This window comes from Mustela lutreola, chromosome 12, assembly GCF_030435805.1.
Source record: "Mustela lutreola isolate mMusLut2 chromosome 12, mMusLut2.pri, whole genome shotgun sequence".
Classification (NCBI taxonomy): domain Eukaryota; kingdom Metazoa; phylum Chordata; class Mammalia; order Carnivora; family Mustelidae; genus Mustela; species Mustela lutreola.
Window position 1 is genome coordinate 51446876 of NC_081301.1, and position 20525 is coordinate 51467400.

The window sequence follows — 20525 nt, forward strand, 5'->3', positions numbered from 1 at the left end:
AGCAAAACTGTCCTTCAAAATTTAGAAAGTAATTAAGAAATTCATAGGTAAACAAAGGAAGATATACAAAATGTATTTATTAATACGGGAGACTGAAGGAGTTCATTAATAGATCTGCCCTACAAGAAATGCTAATGGGAGTCCTTCAGACTGAGTTGAAAGGAAGCAAGATTGTAACTCAAAGCCATATGAAGAAATAAAGACCCCAGTAAAGATAAAGATAAATCCATAAGCCAGTATTATTATGTAATATTTGGTTTGCAACTCTACTTTTCATTTACCATATTTCAAAGAAAAACCCAACAAAATTATAGATCTGTGTTACAGGGCACACAATTTATAATGATGCAACTTGTGGCAACAATAATGTAAAGTGGAGGGAAAGAGCAATATAGATGAGTTTTAGTATTGATATTGTTTAAGATGGCATCAATTCAAATTATATTATTTTAAGTTCATGATGCTAAATATAAACCCATGATAACCACAAAGAAAATACATCAAGCGAACAGACACACAAAAAAAATAAGAAGGGAATCAAAATGTGCCACTATAACAAATCAACTAAATACAAAGGAAGACAGTAACTGAGGATATAAGGGAGAAAAACACCTACCAGACAACAGCAAATAAATAATAAAATGTCCGAAGTTAGTCAATCCTAGCTAGTAATTACTTTGTATATACATGGATTTAACTCTCTAATCAAAAGGCAGATATTGACAAAATAAAGAAAACATTATACAACAAAATATTGATTAAAACACTCACTTTAAATAAGTCAGTCAGAAAAATATAAATACCATATAATTTCACTTATATGTGGAACTGAAGAAGCAAGCAAATGAACAAAGAAAAAAGAGACAAAAATATCCAGACACTTAAATACAGAAAACAAACTGATAGTTACCAAAGGAGCGATGGGTGAAATAGATGAAGAGCATTAAGGGTAGACTTATCATGAGGAGCACCAAGTAATGTATAGAATTGCTGAATCACTATATTGTACCTCTCAAACTAGTATAATACTGTATATTGATTATACTAGAGTTAAATTTTTTTTAAAGATTCACTTAGACCAAAAGACATAAACAGAATGAAAATGAAAGAATGGGAAAAGATAACCATGAAAATAATAAACAGTACTGGAATAGATATAAATATATTGGACAAAATATACTTTAAGTCAAAAACAGTTAAAAATGAATCAAATTGATTACAGAATCAATTTGTCAAGAAGATGTAACTATAAACCAAACAACAGAGCCCTTAAATTATAAAGGAAGCAATTACAGAATTGAAAGGAAAAATAGATCTCTACAGTAGTATTTGGAGAATTCAATACTCCACTTTAAATAATGACTAGAACACTTAGAAGGTCAACAAGGATGAAGAGGGCCTAAAAAACACTATAAACTAAGTAACCCTAACAAATGTTTATGGAACACACTACTCCAAAAGAGCAGAATATACATTTTTCTCAAGTACACATGGATAATCCTCCATAACTGACCATGTTAGGCCAAAAAACAATTCTTAATTTTAAAACATTATCATTATACAAAACATCTTTTCTAATCATAGTGGATTACAGCCAAAACTCAATAACAGAAGAAAAATTTTAAAAAGTTAATATGTGTTAATATGTGGAAATTAAATAATATACTCAGAAACAATCCATAGGTCAAAGAAGAAATCACAAGAGAATCAGAAAATATTCAGAAATGAATGAAAGCAAAACAAAAATATTAATACAGCCTGCAGCAAAGGCAGTATTCAGAGGAAAATTTATAGCTATAAATGCCAATGTTAAAAAAGAAAACATATCTCAACTTAATAATCTAATTTTACCCCTTGAAGAAACAGAGAAGAAATATCAAAGTGAAACCAAACAGAAAAGAAGAAATAATAAAGATTAGTGTGAAAATTTTTTTAAAAGGTAACACCAAAACAATAAAGAATCAGTTAAAGCAAAGGGTGACTCTGAAAATAGCAACAAAATGAACAAACCTTTAGTTAGAATGACAAAGAAAAAAGAGAAAGAATGTAAATAACTAAAATCAAAAATCAAAGTGAAGTTACCACTACAAACTATACAGAAATAAAAAGGATTATTAGAGAATACTCTAAGCAATTTTACAACAATAAATTAGATGACCAAGACAAAACTGACATATTCTTAGAAACACACAAATCACCTAAACTCAAGAACAAATAGAAAACCTCAACAGATTTATAATAACTGAAGAGGTTTAATCAGTTATCAAAACTACCCAACATAAAAAATTCTAGTACCAGATTGCTTCACTGGTGAATTCTACCAAACATTTTATTTTAATTTTTTATGTATTTGAGAGAAAGAGAGAGAGAGCACAGTGGGGCAGAGGGAAAGAGAGAGAAGTAGACTCCCCACTAAATGCAGAGCCCAGCACAGGGCTCAATCTCACAACCCAAGGATCAGGACCCAAGCCAAAATCAAGAGTTGGATGCTTAAACACCTAAGCTGCCAGACATCCCTCCACCAAACATTTTAAGAGAATGAATACCAATTCTTCTTGAACTCTTCCCAAAAATATGAGAGGAGGAAACATTTTCTAATTAAGGTTAGATTTATCTTGGCACCAAAGCCAGATAAAGACAAAAATATCCCAGCAACATAAAGTTGGTTTAACATCCCAAATCAAGTAACATAATACACCATACCCACAGAATAAAAGACAATATATATATATATATATATAAATATATATATATATATATATATATATATCTCATTTCAAGAGATGTTAAAAAAAAAGCATTTGCCAAAATCTAAAACCCCTTCATGATAAAAACAACAACAATCAAATACTAGGGATAGAGGGAAGCTTCCTCAATCTGAAAGAGCAAATATCATACTTAAGGATTAAAGAGCAGATTCTTTCCCCATGAGATCAGGAACAAGAAACCGACGTCTACTCTTTTTTTCTATTCAGTTATATACTAGAGAGTCTAGCCAGGGTAATGGGAAACAAAATGAAACAAAAGACATCCATATTGGAAAAGAAAAAGTAAATTATCTCTATCTGTAAATGACATGATCTTACACACAGAAAGTCCTAAAGAATCAACCTTATTGAACAACGTTGCAGGTATAAGATCACTATATAAAAATTAATAATTAGGAATGAACCACCCAAAAAGGAAATAAAGAAACAACTCCATTTAGAATAGTGTAAAAATTAAATATTTAGGAATAATATGTACCTGGGCACTGGGTATTATACACAACTGATAAATTATTGAACACTACATCTGAAACTAATGATGTACTATATGTTAGCTCATTTAAATTTAATTAAAAAAATGAATTCCATTAAAGAAAAAAGAAATAATACAAACTCAAAGAAATGCAAATACTTTTCTGTAACGAAGTGCATCATACTCTGAAAACCACAAAACATTACTGAAATAAATTAAAGTAGGTCTAAAAAAATGAAACACACCATGTTGATGGAGATGTTATAATATTGCTAAAATAGTGGTATTTGCCAAATCGATCTTCTGATTTGATGAAATCTCTATCAAAATAAACACAACTTGCTTTTTTTTGTAAGAAATGGAAAAGATGATTCTAAAATTCATATGGAAATGCAAGAGATCCAAAATAGCCAATTTTGAAAAAATAATAAAAAATCTGGATGACACACAATCCCAATTTCAAAATCTATTATAAATCTATAACAATAAACTGTGTGGCATAGACATGAGGATAAATGCATAAATCAAATGGACAGAATAGAGATCCAGAATAAACCCTTATATTTACAGTCCACTGAGATTCAATAAACACAGTAGCAGTGGGGGAAACAATAGTCTGTTTCAACAAATGTGTTTGAACAACTGAATAACACATGCAAAAGAATGAAGTTGGATTCCTGTCAAACACCATATTAAAAAATCAACTAAAAATGGATCAAAGAATTAAATGTAAGATATAAAATTATAAAACTCTTAGAAGAAAACATAGGTTTCCATCTTCTTGATCTTTGAAGAGGCAATGGTTTCTCAGATATGACACCAAAATCAGGGGTAACAAAAGAAAATGTAGATAAATTAAATATCAAAATTTAAAACTTTTATGCTTCAAAAACACCATTAATAAAGTAAAAACCACTCAAAAAATTGAAGAAAATAGTTTCAAACTCTATAGCTGAAGAGACTTGTATCCAGAAATATAAGTAAAGGGAATGAAATACGCATTTCTTCAAAAATAGACAGCCAACAGCATCTGAAAAGAGGCTCAACATCACTAGCCATCAGGGAAATGCAAATCAAACCCACAATGAGAAACCACTTCACATCCACAAAAACAAATACAAAAGGCAGACAATAACAAGTGTTGATGAGAACAAAAAGAAATCAGAACCCTCATAGACTGCTGTTCACAATGTAAAGTGGTGCAGCTGCTTTCCAAAACTGACAGTTCCTCAAAAGCTTAAAACCAGTTACCATATGAACCAGTAATCTCAATCTTTAGTATGTATCTAAGAGAAATAAAAATACAGGTGTGTATACGAGATCTTGTACACAAGTGCTCACAGCAACATTACTGAAGACACAAATGTTCATCTATTGGTGATAAATAAAATGTAGGATAGCGATGTAATGGAATATTATTCAACAATAAGAAGGAATGTGGTACAGATACATGCTACAACATGGATAAACACAGCAAACATTATTTTAAGTAGAAGAAGTCAGTCACAGAAGACCTTATACTATGATATTATTTATATGAAATGTTTAGAATGGACAAATCTACAAAAGAAAGAAGACTACTGGTTATCAAGGGATCCAGGGTGAAGGGGTAAACGCAGAGTGATTGCTAAAGGTTACAGGGTTTCTTTTTGAAATGATGAAAATATTCTAAAAGTAATTGTGGTAATAACTGTACAACTCTACATAAGCTAAAAACGATTGCACTCGACTGTGAATTTTAAAAGGATTACATGTGAATTATATGCTAACTAATACTTTAGGAAGGAAAGAAAGATGCAAAGTTTTCTTAATAACTTAGAAAAATCAAGAAAATATACAAATTTTTAGCACTAATAAGATAATTAGAAAAATTATTGAAAAGAATGTTAAGATAAATCAGTATCAACCCTGCCTTCCAGAAATAATTAAAATATAATTTAAAATATTACTTACCATTATACAATCTTTTTACAATAACATTAGTAGTTAGGACTAAATCTAGTTAACAGTGGACAATGCCATTTTAAGAAAGGTATGAAATCGGGGCACCAGAGTGGCTCAGTGGGTTAAGCCTCTGCCTTCAGCTCAGGTCATGAACCCAGGGTCCTGGGATTGAGCCCCACATTGGGCTCTCTGCTCAGCAGAGAGCTTGCTTTCTCCTCTCTCTCTGCCTGCCTTTCTGCCTACTTGTGATCTCTGTCTGTCAAATAAATAAATAAATAATCTTTAAAAAAAAAAAAAAAAAAGGTACAAAGTCTTATTCCACATATATGAACAGTAGGGTCAAAATTCTCCCAAGATTAATTCATAAACTAAGTGTGGTTCCAATCTACTTTCTAATAGAATTTTTCAGTAAAACTAATAAAATCGTTCCTGTTCGTTAAGATTTACTTATTTGAGTCGTTTCTCAGCCTTTAGGCTAAGATCAAGTTTAAGATTTATTTATTTATTTGAGACAGAGTGAGAGAACGTTCCCACATGTTGGGGAGGAGCAGAAGGAGAGGGGGAGAGAGAGAATCTCTAGCAAACTCCTTGCTGAGCAGAATCCCATGCAGGACTCAATCTCACAACCCAGAGATCATGACCTGAGCCCAAACCAAGAACTCAACTAGCTGAGCCACCCAGGTGCCCCAGTAACAAAACAAAACTGGTGCCCCAGTTCTTAAATATTACAAGATAGTGAAGAAGCACATACAAGGTTCACAACTTGACAAAAAAATGAAGCAGACTTCCTACCAAATAATGGGTCAAATTACAAAACTACAATACCTAAAACCATGAAAACAATAAGATGTCCAGAAACAAACCTAAACACAGAGGAACGCTTTGAGATGTGAGAGATTACATCACAAATCAATAAACTATTGAATAAATGGTGTGAAACAACAGACCCCAAAATAAACTCTAAGTACATTACAGACTTTGGAATAGGGAAAACTTTAGCAAATAAGATTGCCAATGCAAAAACATCAGAGAATAATAAAACATACTCTTTCTAGATCCACAAACTTTTCAAAATCCACTTTACCTTACTTGAGATTCATGGAACAGAAAGTACTTGCAGTACATATAGCAAAAAAGTATTACTACCCAGAATAAATAATGTCTACAAATTAATAAGACACACTTCCCAATTAAAGGAAAAAGTCCCAGAACTAAAAACCACAGCAATATATATATATGGTTTTTAGTCCCAGAACTAAAAACCAAAGTATGAACTAAGTGGCAAATAGTCATCAATGGTATGAAAAGTATCACCAAACACTCATGTGCCTATGAATTAACATAAGGAAGTACTACTCACCCTTATCACACTACCAAACTGCTTAGAGATTGCAGGGAATCAGAAACTGACATAAAAGTTGAGAAAACAAATGTACCAGAATTCATTTCTCTCAATGGCTCAATTGTTCTCTGATGATACACTAAAAGATTTTTTTTTAAGATTTTATTTATTTATTTATTTGTCAGAGAGAGAGAATACACACAAGCAGGCTGAGTGGCAGGCAGAGGCAGAGAGAGAAGCAGGTTCCCCGCTGAGCAAGGAGCCCGATGTGGGACTCGATCCTAGGACGCTGGGATCATGACCTGATCCGAAGGCAGCCGCTTAACCAACTAAGCCACCCAGGCGTCCTAATACACTAAAAGATTTCATGTATTTTCTTAAATATGTGCAATGAACTGACACACACACTCAGAAATACACATTCCCTTCACCTTTAAAATGATCACAGACACACACATATCTTAGTATATCCATACTTAGTATATTCATACTTAGTGTATTTTAATAGCTATATATATATATATATATATATGTATATATATATATACACACACACACACGTGTGTGTGTGTATACTTATGTTATATATTCTTTTTATGTGTGCATATATAGAGGCACTATCAAATTTACTAGCATAAAAATTTGTTTCTGGCCTTTTCAAGAAAATCTATGAAGAGAAACCTAAAATTCAATGGAAAAAAATGAACAAAAATATTCTCAAGACAAAGAGAAAGCCACCAAAAAATTATTATTTTGAAAAATACTGATGGACAGATTACAAAGATTGACTGTACCTTTCATCTTCTATGAAAATAAAATCTTACTATGAATAAGGCCATCTTAAGCCAAAGAAAAGCACCATCTTCAAAACACACATGAGTATTTCTCAATTGCTTCATGCTTTTTTCCCATTTTATTTTTCAAAAGACCTGGAGAATACATTCTTAAAACTCTATTGTAATGAATTCTAGCTATACTTATAAATTTAAGCTCTAACTGAGAAAAGAAAAACATCGTGATTCTAAATGTTTTTTCAAAACATGTTTCATTTCAAGATGCTACAGCCTTTACTTTTTAATGATTACATTTTAGATAACTATTTGAAGTCAGTTTCCTGCTTTGCAACATCAATTTTTAAAAAGCTGTGGGTCTTAAGTGAAGGAATATAAATTAATGCTGGTCCCCACTGGTGGATTTGAATATATAACTTGTTATTTAAAGAAAATCACATGTAATAAACTTCCTATAAGAAGTTTGATCTGAAATAACAGCATCATTCTCATGCTCTCCACTCTCACTGCATACCTTTATTTTTGCATCAATGCTATGTTTTTCTTTTCTCCAATGTGCTTCTTGCTTCCTCAGTTTCTCCAGGTCATTTAGCAGGTCAGCACAGCGGGTACTTAATTTCTCATTCTCCTCCTCCAGATTTTTTATAACCAGTCTGCTTTGCTCTTCCTTATTCTGTACACACTCCTTAGTGTCCTGTAGAACAGTACCACAAGGGCCGATAAACAAAACAAAGCAAAAAAAAAGGTGAGAACTAATCAGCAAATACAAACTGTGCAGTTTTACCCTCACAGCAGCTTCTTCTATATTTGATGGCCAAGGTCACCTGTATACTTTTATTGGCCTCTTTTCATGCAGGTGGATGGGTCATATTTTTTCACTGGATGACAGCTTTGATGAGTACACATTTGCAAAGAGCCCATTAATTGATCAAGCTGCCTTTGATGCTGTCCCCAGCTATTTTTGAGACCCACACAGACATATCCTCCCAGACCTGGGTTTTATCAATTAATAATGCCAGTCCCATCAGAATCTAATTACAAGAAGCCACATATTCACACTCCTACTTTCTTAGCTCCATTTCCATCATTAACTATTTATCTGAAAGTTATAAAGCTTGGAGTCTTATCTTTAAAGCATCTTTCTCAGTTTTTGCATGTGAGAAAACTGTGTGGTACAGCAGGGCCTAAGGCAATTTTTCCTCCAAGCTTGTCACTTTCTGTGCCACAAAGGCTGACAAAGCTTAAAGTAGGATTTCAAAGCAATAATACTGTAAAACTATGCACAAGCCAACACACCTTAACTTCTTGACTTTTATCTTTAAATTTCTTCTGCAAGTCACTGAAATCTTTCCTCAAGAAAGCATTTTCTTCATCAACTGCAATCTTCCGTTTTACAAGGTCATTTATTTCTATTTGTAGTCCTGTTTCTCTCTATGGAAAAAAAAATCACAATCACTGGTAAACTGGTATTTCTAAGAAAAAAATACTTTATTTTAAAAAGTTTCACATTTTGATCAATAATATTAGGATTAACTAGTTTTTATAATAATGTCTATTATCAAAGATCTCATTTCTGGTAACATGCCCATCAATTTTCAAGTAAACAGGCAAGGGTGGTATCTGTTTATTAGTTTAAGATGAAGAACACATAAAAACTGGATGCCAAATATTTTAAGCCACATTCAGAAAGCAAACTTTTGGGATTCAGGTGCAAAAATAGAAGAAAAACAAAATTTTATAAAACATTCCAAAGAAAATGTGTAGATAGCTAAGATAAGAATTACCCTCTTATTTGAGTATCATTTGGAAGAAAACATTTTCTAGATAAACAATTATGATTTTGTGAAGGCACAAAATTTTCAAGATTGGAAAATGACAAGTTTGTTTTGGTACCAAAGATGACTTGCTGTGTAGAAAAACATATTCACAATATTAAAACTGCCATAGTTTTTAACTGACTGCTCTTTTTACCTGCAGGAATACCTAAATAAGACCTAATTACAAGACATATCCATGACTCATTTCTTAGTTTCCCTCTTCTCTCAGAAAATTTACCCCTTCTTGGTTTTTGATCTCATCTCTAACAGTCTTACTAATCCTAATTCAGTTGTGATGCTCTCCCAGTCAGCAATGTCACATTTCCAGCTTTCAATATAATACCTCCATTTGGATTATCTGCTGGAACTTGAAACTAACATGCCAAAACTGAAATCCATATCCTGATACTATCTCTTTCTAAACTTCTTCAACTTTTGTCAACCTAACTTTTGTTCATTTTTTCAACTAATATTTATTAAGCATCCATTACACACTTATAAGGGTTTTGAAAGCCTCCAGGTAATTTTTAATAGCACCGTTTCCCAAAGCCCCATAGGCCTGTCAAACAAGAAGACACATCAAGTTATAACATACTGTTCTGTTACTAAGTAGGATGATCAACAAAAACCCTGACCTTCATTTCATCTCTGATCTATCAGTGATGCTCATCTGATTCTTAAATATCTTGTACTCCCATATTTACTCCTTATTAAACATGCTCCAAGTGACTTGAGGAGGAGCTTCAAGGATAGGATGCAAAACAGGATGAGTTTCAGGAATAAAGTGAGAGTAACTAATATATTCTAATTTTTTAAGCTATAATGTTAATTGTTGATTTTACTTTAGTTCTAATTGAACTAAACTAAACTAAACTAAACTCCCTCTGAGCACCTGGATGGCTCAGTTGGTTAACTGTCCCACTTTTTTTTTTTTTAAGACTTTATTTATTTGACAGACAGAGATCACAAGTAGGCAGAGAGGCAGGCAGAGAGAGAGAGAGAGCAAGGGAAACAGGCTCCCTGATGAGCAGAGAGCTGGATGCAGGCCTCGATCCCAGGACCCTGGGATCATGACATGAGCTAAAAGCAGAGGCTTTAACCCACTGAGCCACCCAGGTGCCCAACAGTCCCACTCTTGATTTCAGCTCAGGTCACAATCTCAGGGTGGTGAGATAGAGCCCTGTATCAATGCTGGGTGTAGAGTCTGCTTAAGATACTCTCTCTCCCTCTCCCTCTGCCCCACACCTGTCACTCCTCAGACACACATGTTCTCTCTTAAAAAAAAAAAAAAATCAAATACTGAATACATACAAAAAATAATCTGTGAGAAATATGTAAGGTATGAAGAACAGAATAAAAAGAGTACCCTAGAATCCACAACCACCTAATTAAGAAATACAACCTTACCATTATCTTTAAGTCCTCTGTAGGTCCCCTAATCCTTATAACACTTCCATGTCCTCCAGGGCAAGGCACTATCCTACAACTTTGGTTCTTAGCCTTGTCTTTCTTTATAGTTTGAAAACACACTTATCCCTATTTGATATACTCTACAGTTTAGCTTATTTTTGAACTTTATATAAATTAAATCATACTACACACATTCTGTAGCTTGCTATTTTTTGCTCAACATGTATTCCCAAATTTATCCATAGTGATACGTATAGCTACAGTTCAATTACCTTGGTATATAGTATTATTCTATAATATAAATATACTATAATATATTTATCTATCTCTTGTTTGTGTATACTTCAGCTGCTTCCCATTTTGGGAAAAGGGGTATACAAACAATGCTGCTATAAACACTCTTAAACATGTCTCCTGATATAGATGAGCAAGAATTTCTCCCAACCAGTATTTTTCAAACTACAGATTACAATCTAGTAATGGGTCATTAAATCATTTAGTCATCACAATCAGCATTTTTTAAAAGTGGAATAGAATACAATAGAAACTATCAAAATGTTAGCATAAATTCTCAGCAAAAAAACTCTGAAAGAAGCAGATACACTATATTAAGTATCTCCTAAATTTTTACAGTGCTTGGTTTTTCATTTATATTTTTTTAAATATTATTACATTCATATTTGGTGCTTATTTTGTTGTATTTTTACCTTATTATAAAAGTAAGGACAATTACTATATTATATTTTATTTCAAATGTGGGTATATTAGGGAATTAGGTAGAATGTATTTTTTTCAGTTTGGGGGTCATATTAATAAAAGTTTGAAAAATACTGCTTAAGATTATATTTGGAGGTAAAATCACTAAGACATAGGCTATAAGCACTTCAAGAGTTCTCACAGCTCTACATCTGCACCAACACTTGACTCTCAGGCTTGGTAATTTTTTACAAATCTAGTAAGTATAAATGGAACCTCAATATAGTTTTAATTTTTACTTCCCATTTTAACTATTAGGGCATATCAAAATCTCCCTGACATCAATCAAACAGCTTATGAATAGATGCATAAGTGTAGCCCATCCACAATTCACAGCCCATTTTTCTATTCTCATCTAAGTGTTACCCTCCTTCAAACTTCAATCTCTCCCTTTCTCCATGAAGGTTTCCCCAGACTGTCACAGTAATTTCTACCCTTCCTAGATTTCTGTCTTGCCCATATTATTCATTGGACACATTACATACTAACTATGTACTCTTGGTGTTTCCAAACCAGATAAGCAAATGTTTATGAATGAGATGGACAAAGAATGATAAATTTAATTACATGAACACTAAGATTGTTTACAGACTATCTACAGACCTCTCCTTTAAAAGAACTGACGAAATATGAGAATTCTCATCTATTCTAAAAACTATTTAGACCCTAGGAAGGAAAGAACACTGAGCCAAATGATTAAAGTTGTAGAAGGGATTGCCCTTTCGTGTCAGCTAAACTTAACAGAAATTGACAACTTAAACACCAATAGCAAGCACTTTCATGAGAATTATTTAATAATTTGAATTTCAGCATTTGAGTGAATTTAGTAATCAACAAGTCCAAATAAAGACTTAATTTTTAAATAAAAAGCATAATACAGTAGGTAATTAGCTAACCCAAACTATGAATATCCTTGTATTATGTTTGATAAATCTGATATTACACTGAATAATCATTAAAGTAATAAAGATGCACTCCCAATAAAAGATAATCAGAAACTTAAACCTTTAAAGATTTGCAAAATTTTGTGTAATGCAAAATATTTTCCTATTAATGTATGCTCTTAGTGATCTACTTTAAATAATGAAACTACAGCTATATACAGCTATAATTCATTTTAAAATATAGCTTTATGAAAGTTTTCAACAAACTTTTCTGGATAGAGTACATTCTTAATGGTCTGGCATGAGTTAATATTAAAATAGCAAACAGAACTCAGAGGAACCATAAAGCATAAAGGGTGACAAGAGAAAGTATGTCTGGAACAAATAATTTATTATGGATAAGACATGAAATGAATAATTCACATCATGGTCAAGAGAAGTCTATAGAGTAAGAAGAGAATGATAAAGATTATGACGCAGGAAAAAAGGGGAAGGAGGGGCAGCAGCATAAGACCTAAAACTCTACTGAGCAGTACTTGAGCATGTTAATATATTATTTATATGACCTACTTTCAAAGGGGCATGGAAGTTTTAGTAAAAAACAGAGAAGTTATGAAGCCACAACAACTAAAACAATGGTAAATGGAGAAGAAGGATGGGGTAACAGATCTAACTGTAACAGAACTAAAACTCATTTCTGAGCTTCTTACAAGGTTAAAAAAAAAAAGTGGGGGGATAAAACATCAAAGATGTTCTAATTAAATACAATATACTAGGCTGTGAGTGGAGTCATATCATCTAATGCAATACTAGAAGGGGAATCTATTACCCAATTTATGTTATTACTATCAGTGACAGAGCTAAGGCAGTCTTACCAAAAGAAGTTATAGGCAATGTTTTATACTATCATCAGTAAAATATGTTATATTAGATTGCACTTCTATGAAAGATTTTTCTGCAACCAGCTAAATAATAATGTGCATGAGTGCATGTATGTGTGTGTTTAACTTTCTAGAAATTTAACTAGATACATAAGATTTAAATAAGCTATAGCAATTGTCATTATTAAGTGTTATTCTATTCCATAGGCTATAAATCTTAAAAATTAAGAGCTACTTAATATTGCTCAGTAGGACAACAAAAACACACTAGAGGGACTTTCAGTTTCCACTCAAGCATGTAAGGAACTTGGAAGTCATCTTTCCTATTCACAAACTAAAAATCAACAACTCTTCCTAAATCTATCAAAGAACTGGGTGGGGTCATAGAGCAAACTATTGTTCCCCAAACTAGAGAAACAGATAGTGACAGATAGGGACAGATAATGACAATTTACCAGGGCAGAAAACTCCTTGGGAACCACTACCAGAGTAGAAAAATCTAATCTGTAATTAACAGATTGCTGGAAGATCAAAGTAGGCAAGTCTTGAGAGTTACAAAGTCCAAAAAAGCCCAATCTTGGGCAAGTTTTCCAGAGCCTAACCAACCGAGCTAAAAGGTAATACCTAACTCCAACACCCTCTACCCTTTCTATCAATCCAAGCCGGAGGGGGGGGGGGGGGCACTGAGAAGTACTTATTATGGTCACAATGTCAGGACATAAGCTCTCTAAAAGACTGAGACGTACGGCACCTGGGTGGCTCAGTCAGTTACGTGGCTGCCTTCAGCTCAGGTCATGATCCTAGAGTCCTGGGACCGAGCCCTACATCAGGCTCTCTGCTCACTGGAAAACATGGTTCTCTCTCTTCCTATGCCTGACCCTCCCTCTGCTGTACTTTCTCTTTCTCTGTCAAATAAATAAATTAAAAATGGTGGGTGCCTGGGTGGCTCAGCAGGTTAAGCCTCTGCCTCGGCTCAGGTCATGATCTCGGGGTCCTGGCATCGAGCCCCGCACTGGGTTCTCTGTTCAGCGGGGAGCCTGCTTCCCCACCCCACCCCTACCCCCCGTCTCTCTGCCTACTTGTGATCTCTGTCAAGTAAATAAATAAATAACTTTTTAAAAAAGGTTTTTAAAACTATTTAAAAAAAAAAAGCCTCTGCCTTCGACTCAGGTCATGATCCCAGGGTCTTGGGATCAAGCCCCATATAGGGCTCTCTGCTCAGCAGGGAGCATTTTTCCCCTCTGTCTCTGCCTGCCTCTCTGCCTACTTGTGATCTCTGTCTGTCAAATAAAAACAAAATCTTAAAAAAAAAAAAAAAAAGACTGAGACCTAATTATGGAACTATAGAATGCTTCCCCTCCCTCTGACACCTCACCATATCACTAGGGCTTCTATATAACAACCAGAGAATACAATGGGCAGAATCATGCGTCTCAGATGATATTTAAGAAATTTCTAGAGAGACACAAATAAAAAAGAACAATAAAACAAAGGTTAGCCTCTGACACATATAGCTATAGCCAACGGTAAAAGCCCTATCCAGATAAACATAAAACCTCATACTAAAAGTCTACTCACCTCAGAACTTTTTACCCATTTAGTCAATTTTAAGCGTCAACCTAGCTAGGCCATAGTACACACAGTACCCAGTTTTTCATAGTTTTTGAGGAAACATGAGTCTAATGTTACTGCAAACATATTTTTCAGATGTGACTAACATTTAAATCAATGGACTTTGAGTAAAGAGGATTACCTCTCCATAATGTGGCTGGGACTCATCCAGTCAACTAAAGACCACAAAGTAAGAGCTATAGGCCTCTGAAAAAGAAGGAATTGTACCTCCGGACTGCCTTCTGATTGAGTTGCTGCATTAACTCTTCCCTGGGATCCTACGTTGTCAGCCAGTCTTGCACAGTTCAGACTTGTCAGCTCACAATTACATGGGCCAATGCCTTCAAATCAATTTCCCCCTCCATATAGATAGATACAGATAGATAAACAGACATATGTATGCACATCTATTACTTCTACTTCTCTGAAGAACCCTAACAGACTTTGGTCCCATTTCAGACATCAGTCTTAAAATTACAAGGACACGGATACCATCAACAACCTGAATTGTCGGAGGCAGGCCCCTGGCCAGGGCGGCCTCTGCCATTAAAAGATGGCGCCTGCTAGTTGCCAGGTTAGGATTGCCTCGTGAGACTAAGCGGAACGCCCAAAGAGGAAGTAAACAGCATTGGTTGCTAGCGAAGTTGTTCGTTTAGGTGCACAGCCTGATTCGCTCCCTCCTATACCCTGCTCACTGATTGGTCATGTAAGCATATATAAGTGTGTAGACTTGCGGAAATAAAGAAAGAGACGATGCATCCGAACCAGGGCGTCTTGTCGTCCTTGCGGGGCGATACTGAATCAGCTTAGAAGCAGATTTTTCCTACATCAAACTTCCAGATGAGAGCACAATCCAACTGTAACCTTGATTACAACCATATGAGATCCCAACTATATCCAGATTCCTGACCCACAGCAACTTAATAACTATATTTCACTAGCTTATGATAATTTGTTATGCAGCAACAGGAAAAACCAATAAAATGTGATCTATTTTCCCACAGAATTTACACTAAAAATAATGGATAAGGTGGTTATGGAACATAAGCATTATAAATCTTGACAGTACAAAAAAACTCAATAAAAAAATGTGGAGAATAAGAAATAAGTCCTCCAATTACTCTCTATGAGTTCACTTTAAAATGCAGGAGAAACAAAGACTGAATAAATCAAAATACACTAATTTTCTTACCTTTTTACAGTGCATAGTTGAGAGATATTATATACATTTTCAGAATATGTTAGAAGCAAGAAGTATACTGCTAAATATGATATTTAAGTAATAACTTAATCACTAAAAGAAATAATACAAACTCTAAATGTCCCCAACTATCAACATGAAAATGCGTGTATATGCAAACGCAAATACACACAAATGAAAAATACAATAAATATAAAAAGCTAAGAAAACATTAAAAACATAAATATAAGGAGGATAGTCAGAGAACAAAGATCAAATAAGTATGTTATATCAAGAAATGTAGATGAGGTAAACTTATCTTAAAAAAGGAAAGATGTATAGATTGAGTCAAAACTCACTTGCAGGGAAGATGGTAGATTAGGAGGATCCTAATCTCACCTCATTCCACATTCACAACTAGATAACACCCACATCAGAGTAAATAACCCAGAAAATGACCTGAAGGTTGGCAGAACAGACTCTCCACAGCTACATACACTGAAGAAGGTAGGAAAGACAGAGACATGGTTAGGAGCTAACGAGACCAATGGGACTGTATGTAGGAAGGAGGGACACTGCAGTGGTGGAGAGGGCAAAGGTGCCCCAAGCCACAGGGGATCTGCACAGGAAAGACAACCCTCCTAACATCTGGCTTTGAAAATGAGAGGGGCATAATTTTGCAAGTTCTTATAATCAGTTGGGCTTAACACCGGGAACTTTGAAAGTCAGCCAGCTTGGCTCTGGAAAGCCTGGAGAGCAAGAGGAAACTGAGTCCCCCACCCTAAGCACTACAAAGAACCCTGCATAGATAAAGCAATAGAAGCAGCAATTTAAAAAATGCCTTAGATATATAGGAATATTTCCTCGCCAATCTCAGAGCCTGTGCTGGAGGTACAGATTTCTTTGGGACAATTCTCCAGGAACAAAGGAGCTAAGTGGGTACCATTTCTTTTTTCACCCACCAGCCTGGAAACAGAAACCTGCAGAGAACCAGCACAGCCCCAACACTCCACCTAGCTGGCTATCAGCATACCTTCCCTTCCTCCCCACATCCCCATCCTTATGCTTCTGTGGATCCACACGCTCCAACCTTGGCAGGAGTTTTGGGCAGCTATGGGTTCCCTTCACTAGTGGACAGGTTTGGACCTTGCCAGAACTGTTTGCCCTACCCCACACATTCTCCTATGAACCGAAGCACTCTAATCCTGCAGCAGTTTTCTAAAGTAGCTCCAGGTCCCCTCCCAGAGCTGACCTATGCAAACATTGTTAACACTGTGCTCCCATGTTCTCCTACAGACCTGACTACTCCAATACACCATCAAAAGCAGTGTCACAAGCCTGGCAGTGTGCAAGCAGACCAAACAGGGGCCAGCATTACTCCAAAGAGGCTGCTGTTCCAAGAAGAGGTCAAGATCACCAAACACACCAGTCCAGCTGGGGACCCAGCAGTGGGCTGGGGCAGATATCTGGTCTGACTGCAGGCTCTGCCCAGCAATGAAAGCTTCTCAGGGGACAATATAGGGAAAGCACCCTGCAGTTCAGTACATCACTGGCAAATGCCTGGTCTGACTCAACTCAGGCTCAAGGTGGCCCCAGTCTGGTCCACTAACAGAGGGACAAACCCCTGGCAATGACAGGCAAAGAGAACCACTGCAAACAACTGGACTGAAAGGCAAAAGCAGTTCAGCCACAATAGTAAAGCACAAGCAACAAACATAGGAGAGAATAGGGGACATTGCACTGCAGACACTACAGGACCTCTTCTTCATAAGGTCACTACTTTCAAGAGCAGGAGACACAGCTGACTTTCCTACCACAGAGAAACAGACACAGAGAGTTAGACAAAGTGAGGAGACAGGGAAGTATTTCCCAGAAGAAAGAACAAGCCAAAATCACAAGAGAGCTAAATGAAATGGAGAAAAGTAATATGACTGATTGAGATTTTAAAGTAAGTTCATAAAGATACTCACTGGGCTTGAGAAAAGAGTGGAGAACTTCAGTGAGATACTTAGGAAAGAGAGAGAAAACATAAAAAAGAACCAAACGGAGATGAAGAACTCAAACTGAAATTAAGGGGCACCTGAGCAGCCCAGTCAGTTAAATTGTCCGACTCCTGACTTCAGCTCAGGTCATGATCTCAGGGTCATAAGATCAAGCCCCACATCAGGCTCTGTGCTCAGCAGGGAGTCTGCTTAGGATTTTCCCTCTCCCTTTGCCCTTCCCCCATCACTGACATGCTGTCTATCCCTAAAAAATTAAAAATAATAAAAGTAACTGAAATTAAAAATACACTACATGGGATAAATAGACTAGAGAAGAAGATGAACATATCAGAGACCTGGAGGAAAGAGTAAGGGAGAGCAATGAAGCTGAATAGTAAGAGTAAAAAATAATAATACAATGAAAACAGATATAGGGAATTCAAGGACTCCATCAAGTATAATAACATTCTCATTATAGGAGAGAAAAAAGGGGACAGAAAATTTATTTGAAGAAATCATGGCTGAAAAATTCCCAAATCTGGGGAAGGAAAGAGAAATCAAAATCCCCAAGGCATAGAGAGCCCCAACAAAATCAACCCAAGGAAATCCACACCACAACATATAATAATTAAAATGGCAAAAAGCAGAGATAAGGAAATAACTTTAAAAGCAGCAAGAGAAAACAGTTACATACAAGGGAAACCCCATAAGGCTGATCTTAGCAGAAACTTTTCAAGCCTGAAGGGAGTGGTATGATATATTCAAAGTGGTGAAAAGAAAAAACCTGCAGCCAAGAATACTCTACTTAGAAAGACTATCATTCAAAAGGGGAGATAAAGAGTTTCCTGACAAAGAAAGTTGAAAGAATTCATCCCACTAAACCAGCCTACAATAAATGTTAAAGGGATTCTTTGAATGGAAAGAAAAGGCCATTACCAGGAGTAAGAAAAGCAGGAAGCACAAAAGCAAAAATATTAGTATATCTATAAAATTCAGTCAAGGAATTCACAAAATAAAAGGATGTAAAGTAAGACACCACGTACCTAAAAGGTGACAGGGGAGAGAAGAAAAGAATGGTTCAAACATAAGTGACAATGTAACAGAAATGGCTATATGCATAAGAGGTTATATACAAGCTTAATGGTAACCACAAATCAAACACCATAACCGTTGTGAAAAAAATAAAGAGAAAGAAATCCAAATATATTATTAAAGAAAGTCAGAAAACTATGAGAGAGCAAGAGAAGAAAGGAATAGAACTACAAAAACAACTATAAAATGAGTAACAAAATGGCAATAAGTACATATCTGTCAATAATTACTTTGAATGTTAATTAACTAGATGCACCAGTCAAAAGACATAGGGTGATAGACTGTATAAAAAAGCAAGACCCACCCATACGTTGCCAACAGGAGACTCATTTCAGACCTGAAGGCACATGCTGATAGGAAGAAAATGGATGGAAAAACATGTATCACGTAAATGGAATTGAAAAGAAAGTTAGGTAGCAATACTTACACTGGACAAAACAGACTTTAAAACAAAGATGGTAACAACAGACAACGAAGGACACTACATAATCAAAAAAGGAACAATTCAACAAGAAGATATAACAATTATAAATATTTATGCACCCAAAACAAATGCACACAAACACATAAAGCAGCTAAAAACAACAAACATAAAGGAAGTAATCCATAGTAACACAATAACAGTAGGGAATTTTAACACCCCATTTACATTGATGGATAGAACATTGAAACAGAAAGTGAACCAGATGGATCTAATAGATATATTTAGAATATTCCAAGCTAACACAGCAGAATACACATTCTTTTCAAGTGCACATGAAAACTCTCCAGAAGAGATTACATATTAGGCCGCAAACCAAGTTTCAAAAAATTTAAAAAATCAAAGTCACAGATAGCATGCACTTTTCCATCCACAATGCTATGAAACCAGAAAACAATACTAAGGGAAAAAATATGTACAGAACAATATACAGGAAAGTTAATTAACATGCTACTAAACAATGAATGGGTCAACTAAGAAATCAAAAAGGAAATAAGAAGAATACATAGAGATAAATGAAAATACAACAGTCCAAAATCTTTGGGATGGAGCAAAAGCAGTTATCAAAGGGAAGTTTATAGGAATACCGGCCTCCATCAAGAAGTATCTCAAAGGAGATAATCAAGAAAAATCTTAAATACACAACCTAACCTTAAATCTACAAAACCAAGAAAAAGAAGAACAAACCAAACCCAAAATCAGCAGAAGGAAGGAAATAATAATGATTAGAGCAGAAATATATGAAATAGAAGCTAAATAATAATAATAATAAATAATTTAAAAAAACAGATCAATGAAGCCAGTAGCTGGTCAACAAAATTGACAAACAGCTGGATGCATAAAACAATTATTTTTTAAAGAGAGAGGACAAACGATATCGTAAGTGAAAGAAGAGAAATGACAACTGATATCACAGTAATACAAAAGATTTTAAGAGAATACCATGAAGAATTATATGCCAACAAATTGGAAAACCTAGAAGAAATGTTTCCTAGAAACATATAACTACCCAAAAACTAAATCAGGAAGAAATAGAAAACAGATCAGTTAGCAGCAAGGAGACTGAATTAGGAAACTCCCAACAAAGTCTAGGACCTGCTAGCTTCAAAGGAGA

General features: G+C 34.9%; 1 protein-coding gene across 8 annotated transcripts in view; it reads right to left on the reverse strand.

The window, feature by feature from the left end:
• CNTLN (centlein) overlaps positions 1-20525 on the reverse strand; it is a 309757-nt gene that overhangs the window by 213595 nt on the left and 75637 nt on the right. For all 8 annotated transcript variants that reach the window (XR_009346344.1, XM_059141989.1, XM_059141990.1 and 5 more), the window contains 2 exons: positions 8614-8748; positions 7832-8011 (listed from right to left, as the gene is read on the reverse strand). Coding sequence is in view for 7 of the 8 variants with exons in the window: in XM_059141989.1 (XP_058997972.1) it covers positions 7832-8011; positions 8614-8748 (315 nt within the window). In the remaining variant the exon portion in view is untranslated. The remainder of the gene's footprint in view (positions 1-7831; positions 8012-8613; positions 8749-20525) is intronic.